The sequence below is a fragment of the Nanorana parkeri genome, unplaced genomic scaffold, assembly GCF_000935625.1.
Source record: "Nanorana parkeri isolate BGI_ZX_2015 unplaced genomic scaffold, ASM93562v1 scaffold1250, whole genome shotgun sequence".
Classification (NCBI taxonomy): domain Eukaryota; kingdom Metazoa; phylum Chordata; class Amphibia; order Anura; family Dicroglossidae; genus Nanorana; species Nanorana parkeri.
The window spans coordinates 326,361-339,785 of NW_017307518.1; the positions used below are offsets into that span (position 1 = coordinate 326,361).

Sequence of the window (13,425 nt, forward strand, 5' to 3'; positions counted from 1 at the left end):
TTTATCATCTTGCCTTAACTTACAATGGCTGAATGAAAAACCGGCTTTAACATTTTTGAAAGGAAACATAAGTGAGCTAAAAAGTGCTTATATATTTGTCTGAATAATTCCTCTAACCTGGTTATATGTACCTTCAGAAATATTGTGCTTTAGGTTTAAAAGTATCTAACGGGAAAATTGTTCCAATTATTCATTGAGATGTCGTGCACCACAAACTGACCCCCCTCCCCACGAACCAAACATGCACCAAGGCCAACTAGTCCAGCACACCCCCTCCCCCACACCAAAAACATGCATCAGAGCACCACCTGCAAACCCCCCACCCCGCCTTAGGCAGCAAGATATCAAAGGACGCCCCTGGTAATACCTGTATGTGTTGGCTATTTTCACATTTCTAAATTATAAAAAAAAAAGATTTACTTTAAGCATTCATTTATTTACATTGCATTATGCATTTATTTATTATATAGCACCAACAATTAACATAGTGCTTTACATACTGTACATTCACATTAGTCCCTGTCCTCAAGGAGCTGGAAATCTAAGTTCCCTATCTCACATACACACAACATTTAGACGGTGGGCAATCAACCAATCAACCAACCAGCACAGGGAGACCATGCAAATTCAATGCAGATAGCGTCCTGGCCCGGATTAAAACCAAGGACCCCTGTGCTGCAAGTCAGCAGTGCTAACCACTGAGTCACTGTGCTGCACACTATTGTACATAATTACAGCTTGGTTGCAGACTGACATATCTAATTATTGTAGTCTGGAGAGAATAACTCACAAGCATATGTTTTGCACAAATTAAATCATCACCCTAAAATGCCCTCAGATTTTCTTGTTACACATTACCCTTAATCATAGCTCCTTATGGTCAGAGAGAACATAAACAATTATGATATAGGGCAATGTGTAACAAGAAAAACGTCTTGTGAAAAGAAGAGGGAGAGAGGAGAGAGAGAGAGAGAACATACAGAGAAAACAACATAAAGCAAATAAAGACAGAAGGGAGAGAAAGAAAGGAGAGTGTGAAAAATTAAGAACAGAAAATATAAGACATGAAGAGAGTGAGAGGGAGCATAAAAGATGAAGAGATAGGAAGTGCAGGGGATGGATACATGAAACAAGAGACACAAGATCAAGGGAGAGAGAGAGAGAGAATGGAGAGTTATTGGGGAGAAAGTGAGACAATGGAGCTAGAGGGGGAGAGAGAGAGAGAGAGAATGGAGAGCTAGAGAGAAAGAGAATGGAGAGCTGGAGGGGGAGAGAAAGAGAGAGAACAGAAAGCCAGAGTGGGAGGAAGAATGGAGAGCTAGAGGGGAAGAGAGAGAGAGAAAATGGAGAGCTACAGTGTGAGAGAGGATAGCTAGAGGGGGGAGAGAGAATGAGAGCTATAGGGGAAGAAAGTGAGACAATGGAGGGTTAGAGGGGGAGAGAGAGAGAGAACAGAGAGCCAGAGTGGGAGGGAGAATGGAGACAGAGAGGGGAAGAGAGAGAGAGAGAGAAAATGGAGAGCTACAGAGAGAGATAGAGGGGAGAGAGAGAGAGAGTGAGATAGAATGGAAAGCCAGAGAGGGAGAGAGAGAGAAAGGGAAAGAATGGAGAGCTAGGGGGGAGAGAGAGAGAAAGGGAAAGAAGGGAGAGCTAGAGGGGGAGAGAGAGACAATAGGAAGATGAAAACAAATTGAAACGTGAAGTAAAAGTACATAGGGTAAACGCCGCTATGTGGTTTTTGAGAGGACATCTACAAAGTACTCATATTTCCTTGATCAGCCCTCTCACCTAGTATTCTTGCGGCTGTCTCTCATGGGCACTGGGTGAATGTCCTCTTTCTCCTGTAGGTGATGGTGGTGTTGATGATGATGTTCCTTCTGCGGATGGAACCCGTTGAGGACAGCCCCTGGCCAGAGACTAGTTAGAAGAAGCAGTTTAATAATGAGGACCATTTCTCTGGAAGCACAGCAGTGTTCTTTTCCCCTGGCTCCTCAGAGAACACTCATCTCTTTATCCTTGTAGTTGTGTCACTCTGCCATTGTGACATGAACCATTCCTGGGAGAATGTAGCAAGCACATAGCCAGTGCTGAATATTATCCTGATTTATCCAGTCTAATACAACCTGTATATATCCAGGCTTTCTTCTCTTAAATATACACAGCGATACATCATCTGGTCTTCGTATCAGGAATATCTAATTTCTGTGAGGTAACCTAACCAAGGAAACTGATTTTCAGGTCGGGGGGGGGCATTATTCGGTCCACTTTTCCTCCTTCTGTAGCCCTACATAAGCTCAACATGAAGCTTACCACCCACACAGTACATTCTCATACACACTCCAGCATGGAAAAGAGTGATGTCGGCATTTAATCTCTTTAATCCTGCACACGCCATTAAAAAAAAAAAAACTTCAATACACTACAAAATCTGGTCTTATTTTGTGGAGGTCATGGGATTTAATCTAAGCTATGCATCTTGAGACTCATTTTTCAAACGGTTATTTAATGAAATACATTATACGGGGTTCTGGCCGTAGCTTGGATTCCCTAAGTGTCTTAGAAAAATTGCCTCATTAAAAGATTGCTAAATGGATTAACACATGGCAACAAATCTCCTCATATAGTCTTTTTTTTTTATTACTTTTGATTCGTTTTCAAGAATAAACATTACAAAATACAGAAAATCTTTTCTTGATTTTTTGTGTGACTTTAGTTGTGTTTTTCCCCTTTGACAACCTACACATCATGGCAATTAAAGGGTTATAACAAGCTCACAGTTGCAATTTTAAAATTGTCCAGCTGACTTTTACTCGATGTGACCTTGGTGTCTGTAAAGCCACCCAGTCAATGCTACAGAGTGACGATGTGGGCCCTCGCGCCAAATGAAAATTGTATCAGAATACTGAGTGAAGGAAGATTGGTGAATATTTGTTCCCCAATGCCCCCTCTGTGCATTAAGTCCAGAACTCCTCGGCTTGGTAAGAAGGGGGGAGGAGAACCAAGACTTCCTTTTGGTGGTATTTGTTGGGAATATAGGCATAAGCTTTACATCCAAACACTCTGATGTGGCCTTAGGCTAGACTTCGATCCATGACACATTTCAAATGGGGTGCTTGCAACGGCTTTTGTTGACTTGCAGTGTTCTGTTTAGTGTCTGGGCCCATAAATTGTTGGTTATGTGTTTATATGAAACATTGAGATCTTGAGGAATGCTGAATAAAGTTTTACTTGCTTAGAAGAATATTACATCTGAATACAGCATTGTGAGGAAAACATATAGATAGAAAAATATAGCAGCTTCCTGTGTATCATAGATAAGCATGCACATAGAGAGTAACATTGCACTACAGCGCCATCTACAGCTCAAAAGACATATCAGTATATGATGTTGCATTTCCAAAGTATTGCTCTCCAAGAATTGTTCAACTTTGTATTTATTTTAACAGCTAAAACATGTAAAAAAAAAAAGGCAAAAATATGCTTTTCTTTCAGCTTTACATTAGACACATTGAAGGTAATTTATTAAAACTGGAGCAGAAAAAAATCTGGAGCAGCTGTGCACGGCAACCAATCAGCTTCTCTCTTTCAAGAGATACCGGTGTTCTGTCGAGAACGGTGACCTAGTCAAATTTGCCGACCTCAGCATCTGCGCTTACACACAGACCAATATTATCGAGGGAAACCGGGATTTATTCACAAAGTATTTCGTTTAAATCGTTAATTGTGACCGATAATATTCTGTCCATCATTTCCTGCCACCCATCATATCATTAACGGTCACAATTAACCATTACAAACAATTACTTTGTAAATAAATGCCGGTTTCCTCGTTAATCCCGTCTGTACATAAACACAGATACTGGGTCAGCGTTCTCGACAGAACACCTGTTAACCATGCAGTGCCGTGGGGTTGGGGGGCCCCTCATGGTTTCTTGCACTGGGCCCCTGAAGGTTCTAGTTACGCCTCTGGCCTGTGTGTTTGTGGAGACACACACAGCTTACTAGCACACACAAGGGTGGCTCCAGAGGACCCTCCAAGGGAAAGGAGCCACCCTAAAACCGGATATCAGGACCAGAGCTCAGGGGAACAGCTGATTCTGCAGGAAGATAACATTTTAAACATTAAGAAGCAGCATCCATTGTAAGTGATTTAATCAGCATTTGAAATAGTATAGAAATGTTTTGACTTTAGTTTCACTTTAGATGCTAAGACTTCAAAAAAGAATACAAATCTAGAAAAGACCCTTTTTTTCATCTGAATTGAAAGCTCCAAGCTCACTCCCGTGATGGACTATAATTTCAATACAAATTAGTAGCCCCCCTCCAGAGTTTAATTACGTGAATCCCTTATTTGCATGAATAATGTATAATGTTCCAGTAGTATGGAGCAAGAAAGGGGTGTGTGATCGTGCACCTATTTGCCTGCTAATCAGAAGCCTCCATTGAGAGTCACACCTGAAATGGCCACTCTGCTGCACAATATTTTTTAGCGTGCCTGCTGCCCCCTTTCCAGCCAGAGTGTCACAGGTTGCTTACAGCCGGGCCGTATACATCTTCCCACCCAGCCCATTGCAACCAGTGACATCTTTAGTTGTCAGGAACTGGATGGGACGCTGGCCAGAGCTGGAGCTGGGCGGATGATGCAGAACCCCCCCTTAGCATGCACCACCAGCACCCTAATCCCCCCACCTCAGGTGCCGAAAAGGCTAGGGACACCGCTGCTCTGACACCTTAAATAAGGACTTATTTTATTAAAATGAACAAACAAGATTACAGTTTCAGCAAAATGCAAATAACTGTAAAGTGCAGCAATTCAAGTGTGCAATCAGGGTACCTTATGAATGGTGTGGATGGAAACATATTTGTGGTAATGTATTAAACTGGAGCAGACAGAATCTGAAGCGGTTGCCCATAATAACCAATCAGCTTCTCTCTTCAGTTTGTTTAGTTAGGCTTTGAAATTGAAAGAAAGAAGCTGATTGCCATGCACAGCTGCTCCACTTCTGATGAATTCCCTATATATATATATATAATGGCCAGTTGGCATCTAAACCAGGAGATCAGGAGCAATCAAACACATGATACAGGGAAAACATATCCACATTGATCATTTTGTGCTTTGATTGCAGTTTTTTTGCTATGGAGTATCCCTTGAACCTCCAGCTTTTCTTATTGCTCTGCATATACCAATGTCTGTCCCCCTGCTGCTGTATGAAGTACAGACCTAACATAGCGAATACTGAAGTTTTACATGCCAGGGGCTTGTGCAGTCCGGAAAACCAAGATTACACTTAATCTCCTGCAGCAGCAACAACAACAGATGATCTCAGAAATCCCTATTCTAAAATCAAGATGTTACCATGACAGAGGCACAGGAATGATGTGACTGCAATCATGTCACTTCATACACGTCCTGGCATGTTAGTGGTCGTATTTATCAAGAAAAGCTTTTACATAACGATCAGCAACAGATACATTACACAGAATCAGGTTTTGTGGTTGCTTATATCACAACCAGCCCAAACCAAGCAAAATGGATTATTTAGAAAGGAAGAGAGAAGTGCAATGCATAGACAGTTTAGTTATGGTGTGTCACTGCGCCTTCCAGAAGACTGAGGAGCCAGGCACACTACCACCAAAAGGGGGCGCTCAAGTGTGGTCTATACACAATGGGGATTTACAAAGTGGAGTGATTTACTTTAGAGGTAATAAGGCAGACATCGTTGCAATGCTGACTTACTTTAGTGGTGTCATTCTGATCCTGGCACTGACCTAGAACAAGCAATCAGTCAGTGAAGTCTGAACTTCTATCAAACATGTTATTCAGGTTTAGAGAATTTAAAGGGATGTGTGAGGGTAGCTGCTAGTGGTGTAATACTGCTAGTGGTGTATTTTGATGTTGTGCTCCCCTAGGCAAGACTAAACTCCCTCAATATAAACGTGCCCCACCCCATCCTGTTTAGGACATTTTGCACAACCTGTCAGTCACTGGATACAGCGCACATGGGGTCTCAGGAGAGCTGTGTGGGGTCTATGGTGGGCTCTGTCGGGTCTCAGGAGGGCTGTGCAGTGTCCCTTTCCCTGCATGCATGTGCTGCTCCCCTTACCTGCAGCTCGAAGTGCCATCAGTACCAACAGGCTACATTGCAGTCCCCAGCCTGCTTCTGGAACATCCCGCCATCAGATCACATGCTATGGCCAGCCCCAAGCCACCCGCTGCTTATCCTCCACCTCCTGTACAAAGCCAGCTGGACCACATCTCACTAGGCCCTCCCCTCTACCGGGTAGCTCTCTAATTAGGCAGCCACTCTTAGGGCCTTGCGGATGCCTAGTTTGCCTCACTAGGCAGCCGTTGCTGCCCGATTCTGTGCCACCCAGCTTCGGCCCACTGAGCAAGTGCCCAGTATGCCCAAAGGCAAGTCCGGCCTTGTCCACCTCATTGGTTTGGGGCAGCGTTTTCTGCCGCCCCCCTGGAAAGTGCTGCCCTAGGCAAATGCCTAGTTTAGGTAGATACACCCCTGAATACTGCTATCGCTGACATGGTTTGCATTGCTGTAATGAGCATGTTACAGAAACACGCTTTATGTGCATTTCGTAAATTGCAGTGCCATTCTTTTTCATTAGAACTCCAATGCTTTGACGTAACATGGTTCCATGCAGCACACTACAGTGCATAGTGGTGTGCTGCCTCGAGAAAAACGTCCGTACTTTTGTCCTCTGCCATGGTATTTCCTTCTGTGCAGTGAGCGGAACTTATCAAAACTGGAGCAGACAAATTCTGGAGCAGCTGTGCATGGCAACCAATCAGCTTCTCCGTTCTGTTGAGATTTGAAAATGAAAGAGATGCTGATTGGTTGCCATGCACAGCTGCACCAGATTTGGTCTGCTCCAGTTTTGGTAAGTTCCCCCTATTGTATTTTCTATACAGTGTTTAACAAGCTCTGGGAGGGCAACATATGGCCAGAAAAATTAAAGAACAACATTAACCCTTACAATGGGGCTCCTCCCACACTGCAAAGGTCAACTACTAATTTCGCTCTGGGGTGTAAAATAAATGATATACTCACCTGAACCCAGGACCCACCTGGCTGCTAGACCGGTCCCTGCAGCCTCTCTTACCCTCACTCTGGTGCTCTAAGAACCCACGACTCATCCCGTCCAATACAGTGTATTGGACGTGAGGTTGCCAAGGGACATTGTCACCAGAGAAAAGGAGGCGAGTGGCTTATTTTATACCCCAGACCAAAATGAGCAGTTGACCCTTGCAGTGCAGGGGTAGCCCCGCTTCAGGGGTTAATGTTGTTTCTGACAGAAGTTCTTCTTTAATCAAATGGCATGGGGTCTACATTGTAAGCCTGGTCCTTCACGCTGCACTTTTTTGACAATTGAGACTTGCTCTTTATCACAGGAGCAGTCACTGCTTGGTTAAATGGAGCGTCTGAACAGGGATCGGAACACAGTTTAGAAGCTTAAATTGATAAATACAATGTAGCATGATCATTGCATTATGTTTAATATGCAGATCAAAGGGCTGGCTGGCTGCCTTTAATCTGCACGATGTCAGTTAAAAGTTATAGAAAACATAAATATTATTTGTTAATTTTTTGCTATTTTTTGTATTTGTTGCTTTGATTGTTAACACTTGCTTTAATAATAATAAAATAAACAGTATACATTTATATCCAATTTTTTTTTCTTAGCGTTGCATTTTAAAAAAAAATTTGCAACTTTTTTTCCAAAAATGCCCTTTCTTCATTTGTAAATAACTTAAAACTGACTCGTAATTTCAATGTTATAAATTGGTCAAACTACAATAAAAAAAGTATACTTTTATCTACAGTACCACTATTTGTTTTTGTGTTACACTTTTTTTCTATGGATTGCATAGAATAAAAGATTTTTTGCAAGACATTAATTGCCAAAATAACCTTGTTTGCCTCTAAAAAAACGGTAATACTTTGTTGTCTTTAGTGATGACAAATTCATCACTGAATAGTTAGGCTCATAGCAAAAATTTAAAAACTGCTCTGGTTCAGAAGTGTTATACATGCGTGAGATGTTTTTATTTTACACACATTCTTGCCCATTTGTTAGCCTATAATAAAAGACATCCAAGTAAGGTATTTATTTACAAAAAAAACAAAAAAGAAATTCTACAAAATACGAGGCCTATAAAAATGTTTTTAAAAAAAAGTCATTTATCGAGGTGGGAAAATGAGTCTTGGGAGTTATTCTCATGTTAACTGACATACTAACGCTACACGATTTTTCACATCTAAGCTTTAATAACCTATGGTCACAAAAGGGTTAATAGCTTAACAATTTCTCATTTAGGAGATTCTTGGGCAATTTTAGCCATTCAAGGATACTTCGCAAGATTAATCTCATGGGACTAATCTATTACAATCACCCAACAATCCCCTGCAGCAGTACAAAAGAGCTATTTTTGCACTAGCAGATTTTTTTTTTTTTTTCTCCGAGAGATTAAAAATGGCTTTTTGTGGTATGGAGCTCAGAATATGTGATTCCAGACGCAGGCCGCTTAGCTTTGATAACATTTACTGAACATATCTGGAGGTAAACTGAAGATACATTTCCTTGAGAGCAGGGACTGATGTGAATGTGCAGTATGTAGAGGGCTGTGTAAATCATTATTGCTATATAAAATAGCCGTAATAAATAAATACAAGGAGTTTTTTTGTCAGACTGCAGCGCATTGATTAATATCTTTAATATGCACATAATAGTACACTTTAAAACCAATCTCTCATGTGTGACACGTATGTGGATGTGGTCAATATCAAAAGGAAACAGATACGGGGGATACCCATGAGTTTGGACCCCTGGGCAATGCTATTTCATAAAAATGAGGTGGTCATTAATAAGCTATAAAAAAAAAAAATCTATTACGCCTCATCTGTTGAACTCTGCAAAATGGTTAAAAGGAGAACTATGAGGTGAGTGCTTTTCACTCACCTCATAGTTCTAGCCGACCTGTGACAATGAGACTGTCACAGGTCGGCTGAGTAGATCGGGAAGTGAGCAAACACATACCGGCGTTCGCTCACTTCTCGATCCTGTCACGGCCTTCTGCCGTGACAGGGGAGGGGCTGGATTCCCCCCTCCGATCCTCCAACGCTGACTGGCGGAACGGATGGGGCAGGTACAGCTGGCTCTGCCTCTAGATAGGCAGAGCCAGCTGTCACTCACGCAGCTGGGCGGATCCCGGCATAATTGTCGGGATCCGCTTCAGCTGTGGCGTCTCAGTATACTGCGAGCAGCAGCTCACGGTATACTGAGCATAGGGTGACGGGAGGACGCTAGTTTGTGTCCTCCCTTTACCCTTAGGAGAACTATGGGGAAAAGCCCTAACCCCATAGTTCTCCTTTAATCCCACTATACTGGAAACGCATAGAATCTGCCTCAATAAAAGAATGGTTCATCAAAATAAATAATATATGTTCTATGGAAGAAATGTTTTTTAGCAGTCAAAATAAACATTCAATCTTTTGTGAAATATGGCGGAGATGGTTTATACATAAGAACTCAGAAGCATATCTATCCGTAATGACTTCATACAATTGATGCCTTCTAAAAATGAACGAAATGTTAGTCTCCAGGAAAGGTAAATGATAATTATTATTTATTCACACCCCACTAGGGGTGTAACTGGAGAGATTGGCCATGTGCATATACAATTTGGTCTATGGATACCAAGTACAATATAGCGGTTAGATGGGATTAAAGCAATGTTTTGTTTTTGTGTGTCTGTCAGTTATGTAAAATGTGATACATTTTGATTATTGTTTGAAAAAATTAATAATTAAATATATAACAAATATCAAAAAGGAAAAGTAGACAGTTTAGTTTGTAAGGAAAATAATGATTTATTTATAACACTGTACCTCTACATTATGTGTAATTGTGAATACAAAAAAGGTATAAAACATCCATTATATCTTCACATTTCAAGCTGGAAATCAACCTATGAATTACAAATAAAATATGAATTCAAGTAAAATAGTAATTCACAGGGAACTGATACACCTCCAGAGGTGTCCCTTGCATAATAAGAGTTCAAAATAAAAACAAGCATTACAGAGAACATGATCTTCATTCACACTGGGCATGGAAAGGCACAATTCAAGTACAAGGTCAAATATTACAGATGTTTACAAACTGCTCAGATTTCTCCCAGATATAATGACACCTTCAGTGCATGCTGTAAATCACAGACAAGCAGCAATAGTTATAACAGCATATCAACTTTTACAGAAATATAAGCATATGGAATTTCAGAATCCACAATAAACTAAACATAAAAGGAAAAACAACCAGCGGACCGGACAGGCTTTCTATCCTCATCTTGGCTTTGCATTTTTTTTCTGACTGTAGAAAAAAAAATACCGATGACAGAATCTGTACAAAATAAAGGAAGCTGCAGCACAATGTTTTGTGGACAATACCACACAGGTCACTGCGATGGTTTGCTTCATTTGTGTGTGAAAAAAAAGTTCAACGATAGTGTGACCAATTGGAAAGAGACCCGCTGCTAGGTTATCGCCATGTACAACAATACAAAACAAAAAAGATCATAATTACATTTATGGATACAGCATGATTTTATTTTATGCATTTGTTTTCGGGTCTAAACTTACAACACTTTACTTTATAACCAATGACGTGAACTCCAACTAGAATATAACCAATTGTATTGTCATACAAACACATGTCAGGTGCTTGGATGAAGCATCCCACAATCAGAACTGTGAGGCTTCTAGAAATTGTATGGATAAGGCCAGCAGGATTCATTCAGCAGCAAAACAATAGAACATTAAGGTGGAACTCCAGTCAAACTGCTAAATATACAGGTAAAGCTCATTACCCCCTCCAAACCGCACTTTTTCTTTTTTACTCCCCTTGTTGCACCATCGGAGTCCCTCACCCACACAGTTTCTAGGTGCTGTGGACCAGTGCTGTGCTGGCTGGTCAATAACTGCGTACTAACGCTTACATCACAGACTCCTCTTCATCTAGACCTTGAGAGGACTCCGCCACTGGACATCCAATAATAGTCCTCCACGTCACACCGGCAGGGACCTCCTCCAATAAGAGTCCTCCGCCTCCTATAAACTTTCTGGGACTTGATTGCATGTAAAAAGGACATTTAGTTTTTTGTATTGCTTGCTAAAGAGAAAGAAAAAAAAATGTTTTACTGTAAAATCCCAATACTGGCCATAGAGAACTATAAATCCTGTGGCAGGTAAACAGTTCATTTATATTCAAACTGCATTAGATAATTTGTCAGAAGTTCATTTTCAAGGCACAAGTGGAAAAGTGGAGAAGGAGATGAACTAAAACTTTGATGAAATCAATGCACCCAGTCCTTGGGATCTCGCAGAACATTAAGAATCTCAGCTTCCCGTGACTCTGGAGGTGGGACATGATTGTACTCCCATCTGAGGAAAAACAAACAATTCAAGTTATTGCATGAAAACCACATTATGGAACCACGCTTCACTGTACTGAAGTCACATTAGTAACTCATTAGAATCTATATTAAAAGTAGAACTATGGTTGCCCATTACAAATATGTGTTGCAGCACTTAGGGCCTGTTCACACGACCTCTGTTTTGTGTGCTGACCTGATCCGCACGCTCCTGCACTCAAAATGCATCCCAGTGTATCCCTATGTGTTTTATGGGCTACAGTTCTCACGTGCGCAGTCCGTTCAGCTTACGACAGAAAAATACTGCATGGCACATTTTGTACGGTCAGGAAACGCAAACGCGTCCAAAACGCACTGCACTGCAGCTAACATACTAACAGCCGCACTCCAGCTGGAACGCATCAAAAACGTGGCCAAAACGCACTGCATCAGTAGCACCGCGTCTGCAGATCCGGACCTGAAACTCATGTGAACAGGCCCTTAAGGTGCACCTACACGTACAGTTTTCTCTTACACTCCATGTAAGTACCTGTCAATTCTGTCAGTGAAGTCCACCTAATGCAGCTTCCTGTGATCGAATGGCAACAATGCTACACTGCTCCTGGATTCAGAGCAGGGTTGCTCCTCTCATGTAGGTTAAGTCTGCTTGCAATAAAGTGGGAGGAGTAGATGTTGCACGGGGGCGAGGCTATCAGTATAGTCACTGCTGGTTCCCAAGCCTGTAGCTTGTCCATTACCTGGCCACACCTAGTTTTGGCCACTTCTTTCTGGATTGGCAGTGCTGCCTGTTGCTAAAACCCTCCCAATGTGAGCTGCAGTGTCTAGGAGCGGGGGCTTGTGAAACACAAATGAAAAGATTTGGCTCAATGAGGAAAAGTAAAGCAGGTTTTTGTGTATTTATAAGCTTTGTGCATCTCATGGTAAATGGATTTGGTACTAGATTACACTGTCATACAGGAGCCTTTAGTTGTCATCTAATAGCTGCGTGGTTGCACTGATAGGGCTACCTTAACTAAGAAAGGCTGGTAAAGAGTCAGAGTTGTGTTTGATGAATTTACCCGACGTGACCCGATCTTTTATATTTTACCAAAAAACTGGGTAATAATAAATGTTTCCTAACATAATGTTAAAAAAAACATTTTTTTCCAAAAACTTTTTTTTCCCCAAATTTTCTGTAATTTTTCCTAATTATAGTAAAAAATAAAAACCCCAGTGGTGATTAAATACCACCGAAATAACGCCCTATCTGTCCCCAAAAAATGGTATAAAATTCATTTCAGTACAGCGCTGCATGACGGAATAAACGTCAAAGTACAGTAAGGCTTGAATACTGAAAAATGGCCTGGTCAGGAAGGGGGTCTAAACACCTGGTCTTGAAGTGGTTAACAGAAGTAATACATTACAAAATCCTTACCTGGCAGTCAATGGCAGAGACATCAGAATACTCTCTATCCTGGAACCGGGAGTTGCAAGGCCAAACTTTGTACCTCTGTCATAGACGAGATTGAACTCCACATACCTAAGGTTAATAACATGATAACCAAAGACATTAAAAAGGACACTTTTTATTTTTATGAAACAGAAATTAGCAGCTCCCTACAAATTAAAAACAGGTAATTGTGCACCCAAACTCTGCAGAGCTGAACGATCTACGTTTGATGGATTGTACTCTCTCTCTCTCATCAGGGTCAGTGGAAGACCAGGCATTCAACACACTGAACTGTGTACTGGATACTAAAGATCTTTCAGCAAGTTTCTCTCTTTAGTGGAGCAGAGTTCAACAGAACAGGCAGAGGGACTGTTAAATATTAACAACTTCCTTTACAGGGAGCTGCTGGTCTCAGGGCACAATTTCAGCAATAATCTTTGGTCTTTATTTAGTATTCAGTGAGGGAGGGTTAGAACTCACATCAACTTAGATGGCAATGAAAATGTATGATTCTCTCACATTTTATAATGTGCTCAGAAAAAAATCT

The 13,425-nt window shown here is 41.3% G+C and overlaps 2 protein-coding genes across 2 annotated transcripts in view; both read right to left on the reverse strand.

The window, feature by feature from the left end:
- Nucleotides 1-1,846, reverse strand: part of GABRR3 (gamma-aminobutyric acid type A receptor rho3 subunit) — a 26,488-nt gene extending 24,642 nt beyond the window's left edge. The window contains exon 1 of the mRNA XM_018568829.1: nt 1,789-1,846. Within this exon, the coding sequence (XP_018424331.1) occupies nt 1,789-1,814 (26 nt within the window). The 5' untranslated portion in view covers nt 1,815-1,846. The remainder of the gene's footprint in view (nt 1-1,788) is intronic.
- Nucleotides 1,847-11,305: 9,459 nt separating this feature from the next.
- Nucleotides 11,306-13,425, reverse strand: part of CPOX (coproporphyrinogen oxidase) — a 9,469-nt gene continuing 7,349 nt past the window's right edge. Inside the window, exons 6-7 of the mRNA XM_018568827.1 lie at nt 12,864-12,968; nt 11,306-11,459 (exon numbers count right to left, since the gene is read on the reverse strand). Of these exons, the coding sequence (XP_018424329.1) occupies nt 11,372-11,459; nt 12,864-12,968 (193 nt within the window). The 3' untranslated portion in view covers nt 11,306-11,371. The remainder of the gene's footprint in view (nt 11,460-12,863; nt 12,969-13,425) is intronic.